Source organism: Poecile atricapillus, chromosome 7, assembly GCF_030490865.1.
Source record: "Poecile atricapillus isolate bPoeAtr1 chromosome 7, bPoeAtr1.hap1, whole genome shotgun sequence".
NCBI lineage: Eukaryota > Metazoa > Chordata > Aves > Passeriformes > Paridae > Poecile > Poecile atricapillus.
Window position 1 is genome coordinate 24,254,154 of NC_081255.1, and position 26,504 is coordinate 24,280,657.

General features: G+C 50.3%; 1 protein-coding gene across 5 annotated transcripts in view; it reads left to right on the forward strand.

The window, feature by feature from the left end:
* RNF220 (ring finger protein 220) overlaps positions 1-26,504 on the forward strand; it is a 219,629-nt gene that overhangs the window by 69,891 nt on the left and 123,234 nt on the right. For 2 of the 5 annotated variants that reach the window (XM_058842397.1, XM_058842395.1), the window contains exon 3: positions 18,804-18,878. The exons of the other annotated variants lie outside the window; for them this stretch is intronic. In XM_058842397.1, coding sequence (XP_058698380.1) covers positions 18,804-18,878 — 75 coding nt within the window. The remainder of the gene's footprint in view (positions 1-18,803; positions 18,879-26,504) is intronic. 5 annotated transcript variants of the gene reach the window in all.

Genomic DNA, 26,504 nt, shown 5'->3' on the forward strand with positions numbered 1-26,504 from the left:
ATTTTATTTTATTTTATTTTATTTTATTTTATTTTATTTTATTTTATTTTATTTTATTTTATATTTTATTTTATTTTATTTTATTTTATGTGAATGTCTGTAGAAACGTATTGAGACAGTCCTTGCATATGCTGTAGGCTGGCAAGTGGGGAAGAACAGACATGAATCATGTCACTCAGCTCTGTATTTAATCATATCAAACTGGTTTGGTTCTCCAACAAGTCAACATATATTATCTGTGTAAAAAAGGCATTTTACAGGACTGGAAGTCTAAATATCATTTATAAATATTTAATTCTACAAGTGATCTTTGCAAAAGAAGAATAGCTCTTCATTATCATACCTGTGTCTATTGAAATATCACCATTATTTATCATCCACTGTTGGTGCAGTGTCCCACTTGGGTCTAGAAGAGTTATTTTCTACCACAGGAGGCTACCACAGCACTAGTCTCATCCTTCTCCCCATGCAAGACATAGTTTGAAATGGGACACACAACCCTGGCATGAGTCCCCTCTGCCCTGTCCCACCACTGCACCAGCTCAGCAGCCGGAGGGTCACTCTGTGGAGGTGTTCAGTGACACAGTGTCTAAGCTTGGGAGAACCTCATGCCATCAGGCCCCTTAACCTTAGGAATCAGAGCTGCTGAAACCTTCTTGGTCAAAGAGCTTTCTTGGAGCACTGGTCACCCATCAAGCTGTGAAAGTACCCTGCTCTGCTGCAGTTGGACTGCTACTATGGTTGCCAAAGTGAACCATAAAAAGCAGTGGCCTCCCCACTCCTCCTGTCCTCATACCCATCCCTGTGGCTTTCTGCCTGTTTAATCTCTCTGACATTCAGTCCAGCTTTGCCCTGCTCTGTTTTGACTCCTGACAAGCCTTTCAATTTGCTCTCCTCTCTGAAGAGCTGAGAAGCCATTGATAGCTCTCCCCCTGAATTATTGAACCTCAGTGTCGGGTTTCGGGCCCCAGGGAGCAGCCCCACACACCATTGATCTGTAGGGCTCAGGTTCATCCTGCTGCTGGCATATGCCTGTCCCTGGATCCCCAGGCAGACATGGCTCTCTGCATTCATGGCTTCTTGCTCTGCTATGGGAGGAGACTCCCATCTTTTAGGGACAGGGCTTTAAAAGATGGCACCTTTGGGGTGAGCATCTTGCACCGTCATCCTCTATCTATTAGACAAGGGTGGGAGAAGACAGACTTGTTTGTGTCCATCTTCCCATTTGAAACCAGCCTGACAGCTCAGGAACCTTGAGCCCTGTGTGTCCCCTTCTGTGAAACAGAGGTGTGCTGTTGAGGTAGCGCCAAAATCTTCTGTTGGAGCAGAAGGCCAGGAAGGGACAAAGCATCAGTCTGGTTAGAGACTTGGCTCTTCTTGGAGAAACAATCCTCCCTGGAGAAGACAGTGTCAGGGAGTATCTCATTTAAACCGCAGTGGTGTCTTGCCCCAACTGCCCAGGACTTTATTCTTGTCACTGCTCTACCAGTTGATCAGAAAGCAGACACCCATTCGCACCAGAAATTTCCTCAGTGTTTTCATACGAAAACTTTTTCCGAAGACCACTAGAATGTTTCTTGACAGTCTACTGAAGACTGATAGCGTTTTTCACCATATTTTTAACAGGAACAATATTCATCCCCTTTTATCACTACCATTCTTACAGCCATTGCATCATGAAAGGGAGCAGGTAGCCCTCACACACCAGCCTGTGTCACCACATGTGTCCCCTGGCACTGCTGGGCAGTGCTGATTACCCAGGAAAGAGCAGATTTCCCATACTCCATCCTTCCCTTACCTAGACAGGGCATTTTTAGCCCCTGGCCACTCCATGGTACTTCCCCCAGAGGCTGGCAGGATGCAGGGGCATGGCAGAGCCAGAGTGCAAATGCATTTCAGTAGAGGGGGAAGAGGAAGGGCAAGTGTGGATTTTATTAAGTGATAACACATCTTCAAATCAGATTATGGGAAATTTTCGGGGGCACCTCAGCATTGATTGGCTGGGCCAGCATTGGCGAGGCTGTGTGGGAGCACGTCGGAGCATGTGCAATCGGATCCCTTCCATTAGCCTGATCGATAGCCACTGTGTGGGGGGAGTGGGCAGGAGTGTGGACAAAACTGCATGAATATATATGCAGGAACCAAGAAATCACATTACAGACAAAGAATCTGAGCACAACATGGGTAACCCTTTCACCCCAGGCCAGGGGGAGCATTAATGCTTTCAGGGCAGCCCTCTGGCTCCAGTGCTAGATCAGAGAATGACCAGGTTGTGGCTTGGTGTAGCAGTAGGAAGCAGTGAAGCATCACTTCCCTGTCCTGGCTTGCTGAGGCCAGGTGTGTTTCTTTGGCTCCAAGGGATCTGATGGCACATGCTCTCATATACATTACATGGTTGGGCACCAGGAGTTTGAGAAGCCTGTGTGGTGTCCCCACTGCTCTTTGAAATGGAATGCTTGTGGATTAGTATCAGACACAACTTCCATGTGATGCACAAGGAGAAGGAGCTGCCAAAGGGCTTGAGAGTCACCACAGAGCTAGGCCAAGCCCAGCCTGCAGGCCACGTCTTCCTCCATCACTTCTCACCAGCAATTTTCTGTGCAGCCTCAGGAAAGTGGGAGTTGTGGGTCTCCCTTCTGCATCATCCATTGTCTTCAGCAACCACTAGTGATTGCAGGCAGGCAGAGATTGGTGCACCCAGTCCAAGGCAGCCACAGAGCAGGGAAGGAGAGAGGAAGGGAAGGGAAGGGAAGGGAAGGGAAGGGAAGGGAAGGGAAGGGAAGGGAAGGGAAGGGAAGGGAAGGGAAGGGAAGGGAAGGGAAGGGAAGGGAAGGGAAGGGAAGGGAAGGGAAGGGAAGGGAAGGGAAGGGAAGGGAAGGGAAGGGAAGGGAAGGGAAGGGAAGGGAAGGGAAGGGAAGGGAAATTGGATGAGAGGGATCTCAGAAAGACAGAGCTAACATTGAAGAGACAAATAACACATTTATAAAATCTTCTCTGCTTCTTACAATCCTAAGATTTCATAGGAAATGCGACAGAGCTTGTTGTCCTCTGAATCTGCATCCTTTACATCTCACATTCAGGATTTCTGAGCAAAAAAGTGCCAGAGAAGAATAATGCAGCTGTGGGAGCCTTCCCACTTTCACCTGCAGTGTGGTCTGGAGACCCAGGATTTCAGCTCCCTCTCCACCAAGCCCCACTTATCACATTTCAAGGCCCTCCCCAGCCATGCCTGCCTTTCCAGTCCTGTTTTGACACTTCTAATTAGCAGACATTTAACACCTTGTTTTGCTTGGACTCTGCCTTCAGCCAGACAACACATCGATGGCCTTTGACTTCTCCCCTGACCTCGGCGAACCTGGCAGTGCAGAGCTCTTGGCATCCCTCTGAACACATCCTGTCCAATTTCCTCCTGCTGCCCTCTGCTCCCCAGTCCCCACGGCCCTCCGCAGCCGTGCCGGGGCTCTGTATGGCAAGATGTGACGCACAGCCTTTCCCTTCGTAAGCGCTTTCCTGAACATGATTTAAAGCACTGAAGCAAGAAGAGGGGGGAAAAAAAAGACCTGTAATAAAGTCAGCACTCTGCTTATTAAGGGGAAAAGGCTGTGCTTTACTTACACTAACATTAATTAGATAGATATATAGGGAGCAAAGAGGTGTCTAGGAGATTTATACAGGGCTGCTAAAGATGGATGTGAGGATTGACAGACAGCAGCTCCCTTAGAGTGCCAGGAACGAGGTAACTGGGAAGCAGTGATGGGGAGCCAAACAGCAGTGGTCTCAGTGATGCTTAAGTACAGCAAGTGTGAGGATAGATGAGGATGTTTGGACCTGCCAAAAATACCTGGGTTTGCCATGAAGCTGTAAAGAGATGCAGATGGGGGGTTCTGGGGAGGCTTCTGAGAGCATCCTCACAGAGGAGCATGTCTCCCTCTCCTGTTCCCCTTTGCTGTACAGGCAAGGTGTACTGGTAGCTGAAGTCTTTTAAGCAATACTTTGTCTTTCTGCAGAAACCTGTAGTCATCTGGATGCCATTACCAAATTGAGGAGACACTCAAAGCTGTTTATTTTCATTGTGAGACTTTTCTCCCTCAGCCTCCTTCCTCACTCCATCAATAAAATATTTTCCTACCATTGCCAGCATTGGATGGATAGCAGAGCAGCAAGCCCATCATGGCCTTTTCATGATCCCCTGGAGAAAGGTGTTCTGTTAGCATCTGATAAGAGCTAGTCCTGTTCTTCTCAGTGCATCCTGTCGAGGCGGATGTCCCTGCCCCAGATGCCCCAGCTCCCATCCACACACAGCGGGGCAGAACCATGTGCATGCCACTAACACAGCAGAACAGGTGACCATATTCTTGGTTCTTCTGGGCCTGCCTTTATGGCCATCTGGACCATCCTTTTCTTGTGCTTCTGTTTGGGGAGGTGACCACACCTGTGGGTCCAGCAGAGGTAGCTGAGCCCATAACACCCGCATGCTCTATGCTTTTCACCCACCTTCATCCTTCCTCATGTGTCACATTGCAGAGAGCAGAACTTCTCACTGGCCCTTTCCTAGAGGTGCTTCAGCAAGGACTTATGTGAAAGTGCCCTGTGACACCTTTGCAACTGTTGAACTTTCTGCTTTGCCAAGACAGTTAGCATCCTTGGGCTTTCCTCAGTCTTCTCCAAGCATTTCTTTACCTGCAAGGACAACATCTGACTGAAACAGGAGAGGAAGTTTAACTGTGTGCTCTTGCAGCCCCAGTGGAGAGGCTTCACTCATCCTAGGACTGTCAAGCACTTGCACATCACTGAAAGACTTCCCCAGCCTGCAGAGCTGGCTGTCTTGTTAAATCTCTGTTCCCATCTGCTTCACACAGGAGCTTCCACACAGGGAAGAGCCCAGGGCTACATGGGGAGGCTGTGACAGAGGTGGGAGTTCAGCTGAGGTCTCTTTGATCTGTAGTCTTGTGCTTCACCATAAACCCATCTTGTTCTTGGATTAGGGCTTGTAAAAGGCTTGTGGCTGCTGCTGACGAGCGGAGGATGAAGGCTCTGGGGTTTTTATTTGCAATTGTTGGAGCAGGCCCTTGTCTGTGTCCATGACCTACGTCAGGGCCACTCATCAGCCTGTCCTGCCTTTGCTTTCTGAGCTGGATATCTCCATCTTGCCCAGGCAGTGTCCCCTCCCCTCTTTCCCCCAGCCTGGGTTAAATATAGCAGCTAACTTTGGTGGTGATTAGTAATAAAATTTTAACAAGCATCCATATGAACGTTGTTCTGTCACTTTTATGAGGCCATTTACAGCAGGGAGATATAAGAGCACCTTAAATCTCCCCCTAACAGGAGGGGTCATGTCAGAAGGGTGAGAAGCAGAGGGCCCAGTGTCCCATGTCACCTGCCTGGTGACGTTAAAGGTACTCCCTGTGCCACAAGGACACAGGTGGCTCCCCTTTGTGGAGGTGGTTTGGGCTTGACCAGTCACTTTCTGGACCAGTGGGTGGAAAAGCACAGAGATGCTTTAGGCTGCTGGTGCCCACAGGTACTGCCCATCTGCAGAGGAGCACAGCACAGGGCTTTTGCTGGGGATGGGCACAGTAGCATAAGGTTAGCTCAGGCCCTGTAGCAGGGCAGAGGCCTCAGTTTTAAGGCATTGCACTTAAAAAAATAAACTCTAGTAGGAAAAAGTGTTCACATCAACCATTTTCCATTGCCTCCCAAGTGAGCTCACTGCAAAATGTGGAATGCATGGTTCCTGTCTCTTTGCCCAAGCCTAAATTTGGGGCCTGACTCTACTCTTACACTGCCTACCTTTTTTAAGAAAGGCTTGTAAAAGCCATACACCCTTCCTTGTTTCCGATCCGTTTGGCTGCACACCAAGGACAGGGTTTGCTCCTGTTTCCAGCAATGTGGACCTGCCTCATTCTCAGCCACGTCACAGCCTGCGTAAGCAGGATTGGATTTAGTCCCTGCTCAACAATATATGTGTGAGCAGCTGAAGGGATTCTTACCAGGAGAACAGTAGAGGGAATAAGCCTTTGTGTTTCCCATGTAGTTACCATACCAGCTCTGCTACTGTCTGTTGGCTTAATTTCTGTCCCTGAAAACTTTCTGCCACTGGTGTTGCTCGGGATGGCATCTGTATCAGGTTAGGACAGGTCCCAGGTCTGGCCAGGCTCTGGGCAGAATATCAGGGACAAGCACAGTTTCTGAGCAGTGACCCAGCCAGTAAATTCAGGATGTGAGACAGCACAGCTGGTATTTCATGCTGGGGAGCTCCTTCTCCCCCAGGAGGGAGGCAGCAGCAAATTTCCACACCTGTTGAAATCTCCATGCACCCAGAGGAGGCCAGAGGGGATCTAGGACAGGGAGAGATGCTGTGCCTTCCCCAGGGTCACAGAACCCTTTTGAGTGATGGCAAAACTCAAAATAGAGCCCTTCTAATCTGATAGCCATCAAACCACGTGGCTTTACAACTGCTCTGCTACACTCTTTCTGTGTGGGTGCTCTGCTTCCTGTGCCAGCAGCACCGGGTCAAACACAGCTTCACCAAAAGTTTTAATATTAAGAAGAACACTGAGACTTGTGGTCTGAGTTATGAGTGGAAGTTTAGGTTCGTTCCTTTTTCTAGTTTTGTTTCTTCAAAAAAAAGGAAACACACCTTTGAGTAGTGAAATCAGAAAATAAGGAAGCAAAATGTTTTCTAAAGAAGGTCTTGCTTGTTGTGAGCACTGCCTGGTCATAACTACTATTTAGTAAATAGTAATGTCTATACATATACATTAGTTATGTAAAGACACCTGATATCCAATCTGATATAAACTAACTATGCAAGGCAAGTATAAAACCCACCTATGCAAAGGCAAGGGAGCAGATGCCTTGTTCTGGGTCTAGAGCTGGAACTACAGATTGCTGATGCTAACCTACTTCTTTCGAAGAAGGTAAGACAGAGCATCCAGCAATCCAGCCTATTTTTTACATAATGATAAAATTATATCAGTGATATCATGGCCAGTGATAAAAGTAAGAGGAAAAGGTCGGTGTAGATTATTATGATTTTCTGGTAAGGAGGGCAGAGGTCAATAGGTATCTAAATCAGACAGCTATTTTTCTCTCAGAAAAGGCAAGTTTTCCATGTTTGAAAATTTCATTCTGGGGACTTAAGGGATACAGTGGCTCTCTGGTTTTGACTAAGTGGGAAAGCGATTCCACTCTGGTGTTGTTTCCTATGAAAAGCAAAACACTCCTATGTGTGAGCCAGCAGCCCAAGCAGACAGCATCTTCAGAACTCTCCCTCTATTGCTTGCAGGCCGCAGGGATAAGAGCACAAGACAGCTGTTGGAAGCTTTTCGGTTAGAGGAGGCAGTGGCTGCTGCCAAGCCAAGATGATGTTGGCACTGCCTATCCTTGGCAGCAGTAGATGACCCCATGTCTTGCTCCCACACCGCTCTGTTGAGTTTCACTTGGAGCCCAGGCTCCCTCTAGGTCGGTATTTGGGTGTTTTTCCTGATTTCTTCCTTGGATCAGATGAGACATCTGTATCCCTGGGAGCAGGAAGGATCCAGCGCTCCCTCTGTGCATCACTTCACATTGCTACTGAGAGAGCTTTGGTACCCCAGCCAAGGTTAGTGAGCCGGGATGTCCGGCACATCCTTGGTGCTGTAAATTACAGTCTCCATCCTCTGCACACCCACACATGTGCCACATGTTCACTGTGCATGTCAGTGCAGTCATTGATAAAGATTGGGATCCTGGGATCACCACAGTGACCTGTTTGCAGGGGCAAGTTGCCTGAACTTGGCAGAAGACAGTACCTCGAGGCCCCTAGCAGGTCAGGGAGGCAGGAGATGATGCTGAGGGAAAGCAAGCCTGTGGATGGTGGGATGCAGGGGTAGCCCTGCTCCATGGGGTTAGAACCTTCTCCAGCAGGAGGTCAAAAAGGCAAAGTTTCTTGGGAGGTGAATTATCAGTGGGAGCAATATCGTCAGGTCAAGCACATTGGTGCTGGGGTAATACAGTTAAGGTGCAGAGCCTTGGAGGGAGCCCGGCCGAGGAGTGCAGCATTAAAGCAATGAGCCCAGCTTAATCTGCCCCAAGTGAGGGCAGTGGGGTCTTTAATATTGTGTCAGGCTCGCAGGCCCTTGTTGGCGGGTTATTCTTCACGGCAGCTAATGCCACTGGGCTAACTGAATTAGCCCCTCCTTCCGCGGGGTGAGCGTGGGGTTGCCGGGAGGGCGATCGTGCCTCGCAGCTGCAGGGAGAGCGAGTGATGGCCTGGAAATTCAATCAGGTGAGGAGCCATTGCCATCCCCGAAGGACAGGGAGCAGCCCAATTTGGGAGGAGAGCCCGGATGGGAATGCCAGTGACTGGCTCCATGCGGTCCCTGGGCAGGGTGGTCCCTCCAGGGATTGCTCCCTGCTCTGGATGGCATGGAGTGCTGTCCTGCAGTCTGCTGTTCTGCATCCATCAGCCTTCTGGGAGTGCCCCAATGGAGAGATCATCCATACCTCTGTGCTCGTTTCCAACTTGCTCATGGCTAGGTGCCATATTCCCTTGTACATCCATAGGGAACTATGGCAAAGGGACATGCTGGATGGGACATGCAGTGTGTCTCCAGCTAAGATGGGCATCCCTAGTGTCCATCCTCCAGCAAATCTGCAGCATTTCTATTTGACTGGAGGTGAGAGTTGACCAGATGGCCTTGCCTAAGGAGCTGGCAAGTGGGCCTTCTTTCTGGCTTTGCTGTTGGGATGAGGTGCTCCCCAAACAAACCCCACTGAGTGATTGCATGATCCTCTTTGTAAAGCCCTGAGGGAAGTGCACCTAAGGAGGACAGCTAAGGGGCTGGGTACAGCAATGGACTATCAGGAGTTCCCCACCAGGACTAATTTTCTGTCCTTAACAGATGGAAGGAAAAAAGAAACTGAACCTCGTAGGCATTTGCTTGTTGTCCTCCAAAACTGTCACTGCTTTTTTTCTCTCCCTGTTCCGGCAATGTCTTTCTTCTTCATATCTAATTACAAGCACACTCCTGGTGAATCCTGCAGCGCACCCTGAGTGGGTGATGATGGCCCTGTCCAGCACTTCCTGAATGGTGCTGAGCTCACCTGTGTGCCTGGGGTCCAGGATAGCCTGCATTCAGGTGGTGGTACTTTGTCAGCCCCAAAGGCAGGAATGATGGCAGAAGTCACAGAGAATGCTGTGGTCTCAGGATCTGGGACAGCAGAGCCATTGGAGAGGGTCACTCCCTTCCTATAGGATGGAGTGTCTCACCCTACCACACCAGAGCTGAAGCCCCTGTCCCTTTGCCCCTGCTGCCAAGGCAGACAGATTCTCTTTTGCTTTCCTATATGCCCCTTTGATCTTCAAACCTGCCCCATCTCTCTCTATCCCCCCTTCCCTCACATTATTATAAATTGAGGCTTTGGCTGCCTTTAAATAGTCATATCTCTCAGACAAGCTCATGTCAGCCATAAATTTTACAGTAATGATGATTTTCTAAGTGGGTTGACTGGAGCTATTTCCGCTTTAGCCTCAAGTTACTGCACATGTCCCCCCCAGGGTCTGGCAGCCTCATTTGTTGTCCCCCTAATTGTCATTTCTCCCATACTCACTTGGGCAGAAGCTGGAAGGAAAACTGACTCTGCTGCTGCCCCTGGCCTTCTTGGTTTTCCCACCTGGGAGGGGGTTTTGGAGGACAGGAGGGAACTGCAGGGGTGAGACAGCACTGGCTGCCTCTAACACAGGCAGGGGGAATGGCTGCAGAATCCCACCATATGGATGCCCTTACTTCTCACTCTGCCCCCTCCCCAGCCGAGTGAAACCAGCCCCGACGTGTGAAAGCTGTAATTGCAGGTAATCCCCCTGCACTGCGCATGGTTTAAATTTGGCAGAGCAGGAATGTGGAGGGGAGAAGGGGAATTACTGCCCAGACGTGCTGCAGGGCCAACATCTGCACGAGTCATCAGTGCACATCTGGCTGCAGCAGCCTGCACTTGTATCCCAGCTGGTCACTTTTTAGCCCATTGGGCTAAAATTGAGCTGTCTCAAGCTCCCACTTAAGGGCTGGACATGGACACGCTGGTACTGGGAACCTTAGATTGTTGGAGGAATTACTCCCTCAGCTACTATTGCTGCTGCTGCTGAGTGGTCACTCACACTTAACGACTTCATTTTTCTATTCGTAAAATAGATTTAGGCTGTCTGAAGTGCCATACTCAAGGGTACCCATCTCTAGCTCTTCCAAAGAATACCTGTGCCATCGTCTTCCAGGCGCTGCTTTAAAGCACCCCGATGAGATGCTGGAGCAAAGGAAGAGATTCCTGCCTCCACATACAGCTGAGATCAATGAGGTGGAGGTCCCTCCTTACTTTTTGTTTCTCCTAAGCACGATCCCAAGAGACAGCAAGCTTTTTGAAGGATTTCTGCCTTGCAGAATGTGGCCTTTGTGAAGGAAGAAGCAAAGCAGGATGGGCAAAGTAGGACTTAAATGCTGTCAGTACCAAAGGGTTTTTGTTGTCTCCAGGTGCCCTAGAGCCCAGTGATCAGTTTACACTGGGCAAGGATGGAAGCGTCCATCACACTGACAAGATGTACTCTTGGTAATTCCTTGCATTTTCTGGCTGTGGCTGGGAAGCTTGTCCTGCACTCTAGGAAGGTTGCTGTGACCAAGGAGGAAGCAAAAAGGGTGGGGGACATGGAATGGCTCAGGGCACCAACAGAGGCTGAGGTTTTGGTGAGGAGAAGCTGTTTTATCCAATGCCTGTTTTCTGTGGCTGGGCTAGATCTGATCTCCAGTGAGAGGGAAGTTAGAGAGACAGGCAAGCATCTGAAGATCCACCCATGGCTGTTCTCTGGGTGAGGGCTGGCCCTGGAGAGCACTCTGACTGTCTTATCCCTGATTGTCTTAAGCCTGCTATATGTCCTTGAAAGAAAAGACCTGCTGAACTTTCTCATCCCAACCCTTCATCTCTGAGGTTTTGTTGGGAATGTGCATTGTCAAGGAGTAAATCCTTGCTGCCAGTGAGCTGCAATGTGATGGGGGGCTTTAAGCAGCAGGTGTGTGTTTTGCATCTCCTCACAAATACTGCTGAGCACCATCCCTCATAAGGAGCCTGCTTGGGACTGAATCAGAAGCAAAAGCTTCTTTTGTTTTGCCCTCCTTGCTCTCTCAGCCCTCAGGAAAGCAGCTTGAACTCGTTCAGTGAGACAGCAAACGCAACCTCCTTCCAGGCAGTCGTGGATTCCCAGATAACCCCCCGGCTTTCTGAGGGCAGTGCAGGTTTCAGAAGCATTGTCTCTTTGGAAATTAATTTTCCTGTCGATTTCCTTATTTCTCTTAATTGATGAGGGGCAGGTCTTAGGCGTGTTGCCAGCGGCACCAGCCACAGCCTCCCGTAGGTATCAGTAGAGCCAAAAGCACTAGCGCCGAGGGTTGGAGAGTGTAATGAACTCTCAGAGGACTCGTTGCAGCTCAGCCCATGCTCTAGATTAGCTGAGGAATCATCTGGCCCAGCTATTAACTGTCCCATTTAACATCATAAATTATTAACCTAATTTTGAGGAGGGTTGGTGACAGATCACGCTGATTTTGTCTGCTTTTCTGCAGCCTCTCGCACAGCCTGCTGGTGTGGAGTAAGCCACGGGCAGGGCCTGAGGGTCTGTGCCTCTAGAGAAAGGGAGAGACAGGGCAGCACAGTAAGCTGGCTGAAGAAGGACTAGTTCTAGCTCTTCCTCCAGTCCACTGGAGAGCTCAGAAAGAAGCCTGAGCAGGGGGAATCCCCCACAATGTAAGAGCTGCTCTGGGGAGGAGCAAAGCCACCCACTCCTCAACACATCTGCACTCATGTGGGGCACATATGCACCCCTGTGGCTGGGTGTCCAGGACCTCCACCTCTTGCTGGGTACTAGTATGTGCTGGCCACTCTCAGTGGAAGTCTTTACCAGACGCATTTTTTAGCTGGCTGAAATTCTTATGTCAAGAAGTTCATATGTATTATATGAAATTCATATGTCAAGGACCTGGAGTCAGGAGTTTTTCTTCCTATGCTTGTAGACGAGAACTTGTTTGAAAAGTTTCCTTCCTGGGAAAAGTTTTAAATAGAATTGTGGGGGAAAGTGGATTCTTTGCTGTAAAAGTTTTAAACCTTTCAGAAGGTTTTTTAAAGACAATTGATGTGTAATGAAAATTTAAGGGATACCATCCTTTCTTTTGCATTTGTCTTTCTTTGAGAAGAGAGAAGAGAGATGTGTGCAGGAGGAAGGGGCTAAGAACTGCACTCAAACCAGCGTTTCTTTTAATTGAGTGGAAAAATTTTGAAATCGTTTGGTCTGTTGAAAAAAACATACAAACCCGAAGGAGAGCAAGCTCTGAAATCCTTGTAAAATGCCTCTTTCATTCTGGCGTCACCAAAAGGACTTTTTGTTTCCCTGCAAGCAGCTGTGCTGCTTGGTGCTGCCTGTCAGTGGTGTGCGAGCACATGGCCCTGGGCTGGCCTTGTGTGTGTCCTCAGGCTCTGTCCTACAGAGGGATGCAGGGCAGTCTTTGGAAGTCAGCATTGCCCCCAGTCCCACCCTGCTCCAAGACTGCGCAAGGTGCAGTGGATGTAGGACCACGCATCCCTGCCACACATCTCCCTCGATGGAGATGCTTGGTCTGAACTGATGGTAAAACACACCCCTCAAAAAAACCCAAACACAAGTACAAAAAAGTGCTTTTGGTTATGCTGAGAACACAAAAAAGAGTTGGTATTAAATTCACAAGAGCCTGTACCACTAACTTCCTCATCCCTGAGTACCCACCTACTAAACACAAGTGCTTGTAGCTCATCATGTGCTTGCTGCCACTCTTCCCCTTAAACAGTGAAACAGGGAGTCCTGAATTTCAGACTCACAGCATTGGTGCTCTCATACTCCCTGTACTTGATGCCAGGCTTCACACATGTAGACTAGAGGAGGAAATCGCCTTTGCCAGAGGCCCAAACCTCATTGTGCACGTGCAGTACAGACCCACACAGGACTGATGGCCAGCACACGGATATAAAATACAGCGCCCTGCCATAAAACATGCACTGCTAGTCTATATATTTTGCAATCCCTTTAAAGATTTTTTTTTCTTTAAACCCCTCACCCTAGCTCCCTCCCCATTCTCCCCCCAAAAAATTATTATAAAGAATTATTGCCATTAGTACGTCTTTCCCAGTGAAAGGAGAAAATCGCCTCATTCATAATTTATACCCTCAATTACTATTAATAAAGAAATATTTCAGCAGAAAATCGCCTGGGAAAATTACACGTAACATTGCATTAACATTCTATTTGAACATTTTCATCACATTTGTTATAGAGTTAATAAGAGGGATATGCTCCCCTGACTTCTTCATGAAATTATGGGCTGCCTATGATAGTTTAATCTTTTAGACTTTATATAATATATTCACTTTACTAATTGAGCTATCCAAGGAGCAGTTAGGAATGTTCTTAAACGTGGAAGACAAAGTAATCAGGGCCATGACTTCCTGACAAGAAGATCTTCTTCCGGAGATGAGGAGCTGCACGTGTGAGGGGCACACACGTATGTGTTTGTGTGCAGATGTGCCACTCCATTAGCCCTTCTGTTAATGTCCTGCCTGTATTTGGAAGTGAACATGAATGAAGGGTGGAGGTGATTTTCTGAGGTGATTTTCCATTTCAGAGTGAAAGGGGGTCTGGTGAATTTGAGCAAACAAAGTATTATTTTGGGAATAGGAAATGCCCAGCATGGAGAGCTTCTCAGGAGCAGCACTTCATGTAGACAAGCTTTTATGCTCAAATTCACCTCCACCCACAGTCATGCACAGATGATCTCCAAAACTCTGGATAGGGAAATAGGCTGGGGTGTACAACCCCTCTTCTGCTCCTTGGACCTTCTGCTTCACCATGTGATGTCATTCAGGACATACAGTGCAGAAAGGCTTCCCCCCACCCAGGGTACAAACAAACCCAAAATTAGGCTGTAGGGAAGAAGTGAGGTAGGTGTGGGCAGTGAGAGATAAGGAGGTGCTTGAAAGACGGACACCATGACAGTGCCACCACAGGCATTGCTCTGGACGATCTGTTTATCTCCAGAAAATGTAGCAACAGGAAGGTTTTGGTAACTCATTCTTCTGCTCCTGTGCCTGCAGCAACTGGAGCCTTGGTCCAGACTCAGCTGCTCTTGAACCCTTCCTTGCACAGATGCAGCATTGGGCACTGAGATTTGAGCCCCACATCCAGTTTGGGAGGTGAACCCATGTCAGAGTCTCTCTGCGAGATCCTCCTTTCCCCTCCATATGCACACAAGGGGCCCCTTATCATGACATGATCCAGGACTCCTGGCTTCAAGCAGGAGACTTCCCAGGGCAACATCAGAAAGTTTTCCACCAGGTCTGTGTGGGGAAAGGCTGGATCACATCAGCATGCTGGAAGTTGCTCACTCATTAAGCCTAAACGAATGTAGCCCCTAGCAGGTGCAAAGAGGGATCCATCCCTGCAGAGCAGTGGCCCTGCCACTGGAGATGAGGTGAACCTCTGTTCACTGCCCTGATAAAGGAGGCTGCAGTAGCACAAGATCAGCTGCTTCATTTCACATCCATGGGGCTCTCACATCCCCTCTGCATCCACTGATACCAGACATGGACATGGAAAGGGTGTCAGGGCAGAAGGTGGCACACAGGCTCCTACGTGAGAGTTTTCAGTCACCCCTGAAACCACTCTTGTGACTCCCAGCCTCTCCAAACTTGTGGCCAATGCTGACAGCAACACAGAGCTTTAATTAAATAATGTGTCAGGATTCATTAGATGGAACTCATTAAACAGCAAATAAGAGCCTGGATGTTGCCAACTGAGTCCTGCAAAAAGGAGCTCCTACAGGTGAGGCAGTCTGGGATGGCAGGAGACCCCCATGCTGCAGGGCAGGCAGGTGAGGTCACATCACTCCACAGCAGACCAAGGCCAGTGCATACCAGCAGAGATGGGAATCAGTGTGGGAAGAGTGCAAGGGGGGGTTGGCAGTGAGCACCCCTCCTCCAACTCCCCAAGGTTAGTCTGTTTACAAAGCCTTCAACCCATCACATCTGTCCAGGCTCAGCTGCTCAGAGTCCTGGAGTGACACCCAGTTCTGTCATCCAGAAGAGGAGCTAAGCTCCTGCCAGTCTTGCCTTCCCAGCCCACGTGAGCCCCTCAGGAAGAGAGGGATGGATGAGTGACAGCAAGAAAAAAAGTGACTGAAGTGTAAGGTATGGAGAGCAGAGCATCCATGCATGGCTGCATGAGCCATGCAGCTCCTACAATGCTTTCATGGTGGAGCATGGTTGTTCCCAGCTGACTTCACACAGAATGTGAATATGTCATTATAGAGCTCATTGCTGAGCTTGCAACCAGTGTTTTCCAGGGTGGTGGTTTGCCACCAGCCAGCACCGATGAAGGCTGTAGCCACCTGGACCACCAAAGAACTATGCTGGACAAGCAGCAGCCCATGCAAACCCACATCTCCTCATCGCTTCCCAGATGGGCAGGGGGCCACAGAACTGCCATGTGTGCAAGTACATGGAGAGTGCAGGGAGTTGGGCATTTTTCCAGGGACCACATGGTCAGTCTGGGAACAGCAGAGGCCAAGGAAGGTGGGGCTTGAACTGTCCACCCCAGAGATGGCCACTGCCTGGCCCTGGGCAGGATGGACCATGCTGTAAACAGGACAAGGCTTGTAAACAGGGCTCCAGCTGGGATAAATTTAGCCCTTTGGGGCTGTAGCCCTGGCGCGGCAGGACACGGTGTCAGAGTATTGTCGAGGAGAGAGAGAAAGAAGCTGAATAAACAAACACAGCTTGTCCCTTTTTTTTTTTTTTTTTTTTTTTTGTCCCAGCCGGACAATTGTTGTTTCAGCCGGACAATTGCGCTGCAGATTGAGGGAACAGGCTGGAGTTCAAGTGAATTTGGCCTCCCTTTTCACATTGTGTTTTCATATCAGAATGTATCCTGGCATATATGGGGAGAGTGTCCATACCTGTGTGTGTCAGTAACTCTGTGGATGCTCTGCACACATCTTTAGGCTGGCCCACAGGGATAGGGCCTGCTTTGCATCCCAGGTGAGGCTGAGCGAGTTGACATTGTCTATCATGCAGGACTTGGCTGTCACCTTATGCACCAGACTAACACTTGTGTGTGTCCAGGAGCACACATGCAAGGTGATCATGGGTAGAGCAGCTCTGTCCCATAGCAGAGGGACACTGTAGAGTTGAAAATCTTCACAGAACTTTAGGAACAGAAATCAGGATTTGAGTTCCTTTTCTCTTTTTCTGTCATAGGGTTTGGACAAGTTGTATTCCCTTGACAAAACCATCTGTGATCTCCATAGCAAGGGGCATGTATCTCTTCTTCCAGTTCTGCTCTTTGAGTCTTTTTCTAAAGGCCGTGTTTAGAGGCAGCCTAATTTTCACATCTTAATTTTATTTTTCTCACATCTTTCTCTGACACACACATACACACACATGCTTCTATTGGAAAAACGATTTTAATACCCATGGCACATTGTCCTGGTGTGATATAAAATCCAATGACATGTGGCATTTGGAAAAGGTCACTTCCCCTATCAGGATTCATTATCCTACCTCATCCTGGGAAGCTGTGGGGTTGCCCCCTCCTCTGCAGACCCCTTGCCCCCTCCCCAGCTACAAGAGGCAACCAGGGAGAGGGGATGAAGCATTGGGTGGCCATGCCATGGACCTTGGCACTGTCAAGCAGTTTCTGCAGCAAGGGTTCTTTCTTATGTCTGTTCTTTCTTTTGATGTCCCTGCACTTCCTGGTGCCTTAATTTTTGCTCCTGCCACACAGCAAGAGGACTTAGAGGGATGTGCTGCTGGGAAAGCCCTGTGGGGTGCACAGGGCTGGGTTTGGCTTTTGCTTGCCTACCCCTGCTTACTGCTGCCTGTCTGTTCCCTGTTGAGTCAGAGCTGGCACTTGTGGAGCCTTTGCTCTGCTTGGTTTCGTAAGGGAAACCCTCCCCTTCCCTGTTTCACTTGTCCAAATTTTTGGCTGGGCTGACTGGGAAGTGCCTGTCCATGTCAGTGCTCACTGCCACCTAGACAGAACTGAGAAGAGAAACTGGAGAACACATGGAAAGCCCAGCTCTTCACCAGCTTCCCCACCAAGCATAGGGATGCTCACAGCAGGGCAAGAATGACAAGCTCTCTTGGGGTTCTTACATGTTTTTGCCTTCCTTGGACTCATTTCTGATCAGTCTTTCCCAGGACCATCTTTGTCCAAGCTGTTTCCAACCCAGCCTCGAGCAGTTCCCTGGAGGGCAGAAGGGTGCAGGTCAAACTTGCTGTGTAGGTTGTTTAGGGGTTCTTGGGGGATGCAGTCCCTTGCAGAGGAGAGCATGGACTGCTCCCTGTGGCTGTTCCATGGGAAGGGAACTGGGAGCCAGGACTTTTCCACTTGCTCACTAACTGCCTTGGGGCACCTTGGCCAAGTCATAACCCTGTTCTCCACCTAGAAGGGAGGGGAGAGGTGAGGGCGGGTGCACTGAGCATGCAGTGGGCTCCAGGCTTAGTGAGAAGGGCAGGAGGAGGGAAAGAGGAACAGTTTTTACTGGGGGGAGAAGGATTATATTTGCAGCAGGGAGTGGTATTTAATGCTTGATGAAGATGACTTTCTCAGAGTGCTGAGGGTGATGGTGATTGGACCCCCTTCCTACCATATAAACACCAATGAGTTATGGGTACCCCAGCCTCTAATTACGCAGTCAGTCCCAAATAGGCTGTGTCTAACGAGGCTGACAGACTAATATCTCAAGAGCCCTTAATGTGTTATCATCTCTTGCTGTATGACCTCATATTTATAACTGCTCTGGTGGGAGGTTGAGAAATGTCCTTCTCTTCCCCAAGCCCCCTCCCCAACTTTTCCCCCCCAGAGCAGCAGCTCTTCAGCCTCATCTGTTAGGATCAGGAGGAGAGAGGCGACTTCCCTCCATCCATCATCAGAGGAGTTCACGCTATTAGATGATTAAAGACATTTTTTATAATATTTGGAAGAGGCTTTGAAATGTCTCTCAAACAGTGTGATTAATGCCTGCTTAACCCTTGCCTGGCTGGGATGACATGGTGGGGAGGCAGGTGCATCCCAGGGCAGGACTCCCCGGGCATCTCAGCGGTCACCCAGCCGTTGGGCACCCCAGGCCCTGACAAGGTGTGATTCATGAGCATGGGGCACCTGCAGGAAACTCCGGCCTCCAGGCAGTTCCTTATGCACCCGGGGACTCTGTGGTTTCTGAGGCTGCAACGGTTGGGGCAGGAGGAAGCCCTGTCTGCCCCCTCTCCAGCACTTACACAAGAGGCCCCAGAGCTCTGCCAGTCCAGGTCTGCAAGCTGAACCATTCCACACTGATATTGCGGGTTTCAAGGAAGGGCAAGGAGAGGGGGTGAACAACCTGTGCCCATTCCCAACTGGCCTGAGCTGGTGGAGTGCTTGCTTTCCTCATTTTCTGTTCTTTTTACTCTGTTGCTCCTGATAAAGTCTCTGACAAAATATCGTTGGCATCTTAGATGCTCCAGTAGGATCCACCTTTAGGGTGTTGCAGCCTTGCTCCAAGTTGGCCATAAAGACCCATGGGGCTGGTGGACACATTCACACTGAAATTGGTGTCAGCATTGTCTCATACCTGCCAAAGGCCAAATTACCAGTGTTCCCTGATGTTGGTTCCCATGGGGGAGTGGAGATTTGACCTCAGATGGGGGAAGTATGCCCACCTCCTTTGATCACAGGCACAATGTTTCATAATCTCAATTTCTTGTCAATTGATTGCCAGATAGAAGCGACAACCAAAGAGGGCCCCAGGCGTCTGCAACTGCCACTCATCGTATGATTTTAACTCTCCCCCTCTGTAAGTTTGCATTATTTTCTTCTTGTTGTTGTTGTTATCTAAAGAATACCCCCTCCCTCCCCCTCCAAAAAGCCTTCTAGAAATTTGAACACCCTTGCTGATTTGGTATTCAATGTATAAATAGCTAAGAAGGGTTAATGCATGATTAATAGGTGTTTTATTAAAATGGCTAATCTGTCATATAGAGTCAAAAGGATCAATAGATTTCTTATAAACGTGGCTTAGAATCATCTTTAGCACCAATGCTTATGGGCTTAAAACCCTGGATAGGGCATTTAGAGGACCAGGGGGGGTCTCCTGTTAACTCCTTCCAACTATTTTGTCACTTGAAGTGTGACTATTCAGATGGAGAAAAGTCAACAAGGGGCTGCACATTCTCTTATGGTTACCATCCACCTTATTATTGATGTTGCACCTGAGTGACAGAAAAGGGAAGTAGAAAGCAAGAGAAGCTGGGGATGCAGCTGGATAAATGCTCTTTGTTATAACAGTCAGCAGCACCTGAGTGGAGCAAGGCTGGGGCATGGCCAGGCTGTCTCAAATCCATTAGGTGCATCTTCAAAACAGCAAACATTGGCCAAGCATCACCCATCACAGCTTGGCTCCTTCTCAAAGTTGCACTGCCTCTACACCAGGGTGAGGTGGGGGGATTCCAGCCTTGCACAGAGGTGAAGCCATGTGCCTAGTGCGAGGCAGGGTGGCAGTGGCCAGGGAGGACTTGCCTGATGCCACCCGAGTCACCTCAGCCCCAGGGGCTGCTTTTCTGGCAGCTGGATGATGGTGGGTCTGGTTGGCCCAACCCTTTGGGATGCCTGCTCCAAGCTGCTGTTTGGTAAATCCCGTAACACCATAACAAATCCCAGAGACGCTGAGCTGCCGACCCCCAGTGTGAGGTCTCTGCAGGAGGAGGTGCTGTTTAGACAGGCTGACACAGGAGCCTCTGAGCCAGCCCAGGCAGAGGGAGTGCAGCCCCCTCTGCCCCCTCAGTGCCCAACACAGCATCCTGACCTCCAGCAGAGGAGAGATCCAGAGGTTATGCAGGGGATCTGTGGACCAGCTTGGACAGCAATGCAGAGTACTGCAAGAGCAACTGGCACTGGCAAATGTTTCCTGAGTGATTTTGGCAGCCTTGGCTGTGGATGTTGGCTACACCACTAATGCAGTGGAGACCTAGACCTGCTGCCTCGTCACCAGAGCACATGTTGGTGTGCTGGGACCAGTCCTGGTCTGAAACCCCTCCACGTGTCTCCATTTCTCCTTCCCAGGTGCATTTGTGCCACTTTTGTGCAGCCCCTGGCACTACAAGCATGCCCAAGGTTGGAGACTCACTCAGAGGCTGCTGGGAGCTGCTGCTCTCTGATGATTTGGCCATGCAAAGTTACTGTGCTGCAGCCCCTCTCCCTCACTCCCTTGCCCTGCATGAGGGCTCAGCCCCACTCCCCACCAGCTCTGCTCCCTGCCCAGCCCCACAGCCCAGGCCAGCCAGCTGGATTCAAACCAGTCAAGGTGAAATAAAGGCAAGGTCATCCTATTGCTTTCCCTTGCTCTTCCCTGCTTCTCCTGCACTCAGCTGCTTCAAGTTGTTCAAGGCTGGCTTGAACAACTCCTGCCTTCCAGGAAATCCCAAGTTTGCTCCATCCAGCTGGCAGGTGTGTACCTGGCACAGGGATCTCAGCCTTCTGGGAGGATATCACTGCCTCCACCTTCCACCCCCACCAGTGCTCTCTGTGAGGTTGGGCAGAGATTTTCCAGACTCCCTGCATCCAGCCCTCTCTATCCCTGTCTCATTGCTTATTTCTGGGCTATTTTGTTCGACAGGGAGAATTTGTTTCTGTCCAGAACAGATCCCCAGACAGTCTCAAACCTCTGAGGATTTATCAACTTAAGCTTTTGTTTGTGGGTGTCCAGGACCCTCTGCCTCATAGCCAAGCCCAGATGTTTCTCTGTCTCCTCCATGGAGCCTGGTGGCCCCCAGGAGCACTGACCCTTCTCTTCCCTGATGGATGTCCAGTCACGCAGCTTCCCCACACCCTGGTTACACACATGCATGCAAAGGCTGCTGCTGGGGGCAGGATGCTGCAGTCACAGAAACAGGGGACATGTCCGTCCTACTTACCAGGAAGGTGATGGCCGTGGCTCTTTCTGGCTTCGGTTTCCAGGGCTGCCAAGGGAGGTGGCCCAAGGCGGAGCACACTGGGCTCCCAGCCCAGGAATCTCCTGGGATCCTTAGGTCATGTTCAGCCCACCCTGGGACTGGTGGGGGAAGCCTGGGCTTGACCCTTGCAGCCCCCAAATTGCATCCCTGCTTGCCCCCCTGCTCCACAGCAGCTGGGAGGGCTGGGCACAAGCAAGGTGTGACCTCCCTTGCTTGTCTCAGGGGCAGCAGGGACCTACCCTCAATGTCTAGTACAGCTGAAACAGCAGCAGCCACCTGTTCTGAGTGACAAGAGGGTGACGGTGGGGCGGCTCTTCATCTAAGCAGATGTTCAGCTGCCCTGTGACCAGGGTGGGGAGTTTGGGGTCCCTCCCAACATTTAGGTCTATTAGGACAGAGCTATTGACTGACATAGTTAGCAGCTGGGGTTGTGTTTCCAAATCACCACCACTGCCGTTTTAGATGGGACCCCGCTTGTCACCAGCCTCCCGCTCACTGTCATCTTGTCCCAGAGGCCACTGTGTCAGTGACAGAAAGCTGCTCTGGAGGGCAGTGGAGTCTGACAGAGAAGGAAAGGGGTGCAGGGCTGGTCCACCAAAGCACCGCCCCTGCAGACCCATCCCCTCCCTGGCTGCCCGCATTCCTCTGCAGCAGCGCCAAGAAGGGGGCGACCAACCTTTGGCATGTTTATTGACACTCCCTGAGTTCATACTGTGACTCTACAATCTTTCCCTGAGATTATTAAGAATTAATTGATCACTTTTATATTCCCCCCGATACCCGGTGCTGCTTTGCGACAGGCGGCAGGAGGAGGGAAGGGAGGCGGGAGGAGGGTGGGGTGTGTGTAAAAAACACACTGATAAATGTTAATTACTCTTTTACAGCCCTTGTCAAATTCCAGAGCAAGTCGTAAATTCATTAAACTCTAACGGATTAAGCACATGCAGCTTATTTAGTCGCCATAAACAAGATCATTTGGATGTTGATTTTCCCCTTTTTATTGCTGCAGCAGAAAAGGGGAAAAAATCAGATGAGAGAAGCAGTTGGTGCTTACGGGGGAGTCAGAAAAGTTTGGATTTATTTCATATCTTGTTTCCTTGCTCTGTGGCAGCTCTCTGTGGTGTGTCAGCCCTTGGGTTGTGCCTGGTCAGTGTCTTTCCAGGGAGGCTGGCCATCCCAGGGGCTGTGTCCATACCCCAGACAGCATGGACAGCCCTGGGAAGGAAAGGCCATGCTGTACAAAGGGTGTCCATGTCCTTTCCGTGCTCCAGCGATGCCTTTGTGATGCTGAGGCTCATAAAGACCCAAGCAAGACCTGGATGAGCAGAGATGGGATGCTTGAAGACCTTTCAGTGATGTTTTTGGTTGTGATTGCTGCTCTGCTCTCCATCATGCTGGGAGGTCTCCAAGGGTAAGTTTTCTCCAGCAAGGCTTATCCAGGCCTCTGGGATGCAGGAGTCTGCCCTCAGCCACTCTGCAAAGGACGGTGCAGACTGAGTTAGCATAGAAGCAGCTCTGCTCATTCTGGGATGTTTTAGCTTATTAAATGCTATCCCCAAAATGCTGACTGTGCCCAAGTGAGTGAGATGACCCCTATCAAACCCAGCCAAGAGAGAGAGGAGAGAGGAGAGGGAAGTCATGCTGTTGGGCAGGGAGATGGTGCCTTTGGCTGCTCTGAACAGGGGAACATGGCCCAAGGTCTGACAACCCACCCAGTGAGTTTGCCATCCTCTGCTTGCCTGTGTTAATAATCCAGGCTGACCTCCTGAGCTGTGGGAGTGGTGGAAGGAGAATGAGAGGAGGGTCATGGAGATTAATTAATACTCAGGACTCTAATTACGAGTTTCTTCAACACTGGACTTCTAATGAGGAACAGGGGCTGAGGCAGCCCTGAGTCCTGCTGCCCCCCAGCTGGCCCCGCTGATACACCTCCTGCCACCTTGCAGGAGGGGTTTTACTGGGAAAGAGATAGCAATTAGCCCCTGGGCACCAGCATCTCCCACTGCAGCTCTGGTTCTCCAGGCTGTGTGTCCAACAAGTTGCCACTGCTGCATAATTCTGTCCATGCCTTGGGCTGAGCATTGGAGACCTGCTGCTGTCCTTGGCATAGGCAGCTTCCTGCTTTGGTCTAGTGGGACAAGGGCAGAAGGTGACCTGGGGCACCAGAGGTCCTTGGTGGGTGTCACGGCCTGGCTCTGTGCAGTGGAGGGTGCTCCGCAGGTGTGGAGCTGGCAGGAGCCATGGCACTGCTGGTTCCGTGGTGCTGGTCAGGCATCTCCAGCAGTGCTGGCCCTGGGACACAGATCTGCTTCTCCAGTATCTCCCAGCCTCTGACAAGGCTGTGCTCACCAGGAGTTGCAGGCAGCCATGCACTGCAGGCAGCAGAGGGAACTCTAAACACCTCACTGGAGCTTGCTGCCTGGCTGCTGCCAGAAAAATTTCAGGCTTTTACTTTAGAGTCCTCGGCAGTTCTTCTCCTAAAGGAGGTGACCTGGGCACTGGAAGGTGTCTGACTTCCTCCCACCCCGTTTTAGCCCATCTCTGAAATGGGTACACACTCAGAAGGTCTGAGCTGTGAGTACATGCCCCAGCCCTGCTTCCCTCTGCATTTGCCTCTTGAGGGGCAGGGGAAAGGAGAGGAGCTGCCATAGCGCTCAAATAGGACAGCAAGGAGCTGCCAATCTTCAGAGCCCCATTCCCAGAAAGCATTTCCCTCCCTCAGCCCTTGCATCAAGTACAATGTGCACAGATGGCAGCAGAAGCATCCCTGCCCATCAGATCCCTCTGTGCTTTCCTGCTGTGTGGAGGTACCCTCCGGAGATCTCCCTGGGGTTCTGTGCACAGGCAGGGCATCCAGGGGTTAACAGAAGGAGCATGTCCCATGCTAAGCAGTAGCTAACAGCCTAACAGCTAATAACTTTATGGCTTCAAAGCAGGGCATTTATCATGCTGAAGTTTGTTTATGCACAAGTTATATAGCACATTATACCAGCACTGTGTTTGGCTGATAAATTCTCCATGACAAGCAAGGCTACCAATGAGGACTCGCCAAGTCCAAAAGACCAGTAGCTTTTTCCTGAACTCTGCTTTCTGAGATAAGGGTGTTTTTTCCCTCTTTTGTTTTGCAAGGAGGAAAGAAAAAAAATTTGACAACCTGTAAACTTGACCCAAAAAAAATATGGAGACTTGGATAAGTTGCCCAGTACCATGATGCCCCAGTGGGGTCAGAGATGGCCCTGGTCCTGGTGAGGACCAGGTGAGTTGTGTTGGCAAGTGATGCTTATGGGCCCATGGCCTCATTGGGCATATACTGAGTGGGCACTAACAGGCTCTGGGTGTCTCCAGGAAAAGCCTAGCTCAGTCCTGTCTGCATTCATTCGTTTGTTTTTGCAGAGGTGTTAGAAGGTGCTCTGGCAGTTCTCTGGTTCTGCACAGTGCTTCTAAAATGATCTATAATGGTAGGATTCATCACTGTTTTGAGGCTGCACATGTGTGCAATTTGTTACTGCTTCAACACAACTGCTGTGTTCCCCTGCACCCCTTGCTCTGTGTGCAACTACTTTAATCCCACTAATAATAATGACCTTCACATTTCTGGCTTGCTCTATCACACGAGCCAAACCCACTTCGCAAACATTAACAAGCTCAGCCTCCCAACTCCATGCAAACATGATAGGTCAGGATTATTTTTCCTGCTACAGTGGTGGGGAAACTGAGGCATGATGTAAGGAGCATGCTGAGCTGAACCCACTCAGAGGGGCACCCTTTACTTGTTATAACCAGTAGACCTCATCCTGCTTCAGTCTGGACCAGCGTAGGCTTTTGTAGGTCTCTGGAGCAAGACCTGGGGCTGGTGAGATGCGGTGGGTTGAATCCTGATGCCAGGACCTACCTCGGGGGTGCCACTGAGGGTTCATGAGGCAGCAGCTGTTCCTCCTGCTGGGCAGTGGGACACACACTGTAGGGGTTGCGGTGTGTCAGCTCATCCTGGCCTTTTCCTGTGGAGCCATGCCCCCAGTGCTTGTCCCCTTGCCCTGCTGCAACAAGCAGAAAGCCCCCACCGTGGTCCAGTGTCCAATGTGCAGGCAGTGGGTATGTGGGTGCTCAGCTCCCTGCATGAAACATATTCTGATGTGCGTCTGCAGGGGCTGCCCAGTGAGGCACCTTGATGCATTTACCTGTGCACACACGCTGGTGTGCATAAGCACGGACTGATGAGTGCACTAGGTGTATCCCCATCTCCAGTGCTGTTGGGATCCATCCATGGCTGCCCATCCACATGGATGTCCCTGGACACATAGCCATCCCAGCCTGTGCGTCTCCAGTTGCATCGCTGTTGCATGCCCAGCTGTGTACCTGCACCGGCGTGCGCGGCCGTGGATCTGCATCGGTGGCTGCGTGCAATGGCCCCTGCAGGCTGTAAATACTGGCAGTGTGGCGGGGAGGTTGAGCAGTTTATGGCTCAAGGTCAGGCCCGTGAATCATAAAAAGGTGTCGGAAGGAGCATTAACTCTTAGCCTTCTCTTGGTCTCTGTGTGGTTTCAGGCGGGGCCCTGAAGGCAGTGATTAAAGGGTGCACCTTCCCCTTTCAGTTTTACGGTAAAAGGAAAGCAGTAAATTAGAAGCCCACAGGCTGGGGCAGGCCAGGTCCTGCCAGCACAACAGCTAGGCAAGTACCTGCCGTGCGCCCCGAGACTCCGCCGCTGGCCCAGCACAGCCCCCCCGCACAGCCCCCACACAGCCCCTTCCCATGGCAGTCCCTTTCCCAGGAGCAGTGTCCAGCCATGTGGTGGGCATGGCAGGGATATCCCTCCACCCTTGCCCAGCAGCAGTTTGGGGTGGCCAGGGCTGTTCAGTCCTGCTCACCCCATAGAACAGCAGCACCTCTTGCTCTGCACCTTTTTATGACTCTGGCTGTAATTAACTCCAGTAATAAATTTTTTTTAATCCAAATAGATATAATTAATGTTTAATGCCCCTGTTTTCTTGCGAGTTGTCAGGACTATTAAGAGCTAAGTATTGATTGAAGAGGCGTATGTTTCTGCTGCTGAGGTGGGACTGCTGAGACAGAAGCAGAGAGCCCTGAAAAGATGTTCAGGTCCTGTCCCACATCTGTACATCAGGACAGTGAGTAGAGGTTGGGGAGAGTTGGGGAAGCATCCAGCATTGCAGGGCTGACCCTGGCCCAGGGAAGCAGGGAGGAAGGGATGAAGGTTGTTCTATTTTTTCCCAGCACTCAGCTATAGGTACCCTCCAGCACTGTGGCCTTTGGTGAGCACTCAGTCATGGCATTGCTGCCAGCATATGCTCTAAACTCGCCATCTCCTGGAGAAGGGCTTTCAAGGACAGAGGTGTGAATACACCCTGTTCCATTCTCATACCAGATCCTGTAGCTGACCCAGCTTGCAGCTGCCCTGGCACCCTGGCTTGTAACCACCACCATCTGCCATGAGACGTAGGAAACAACACCT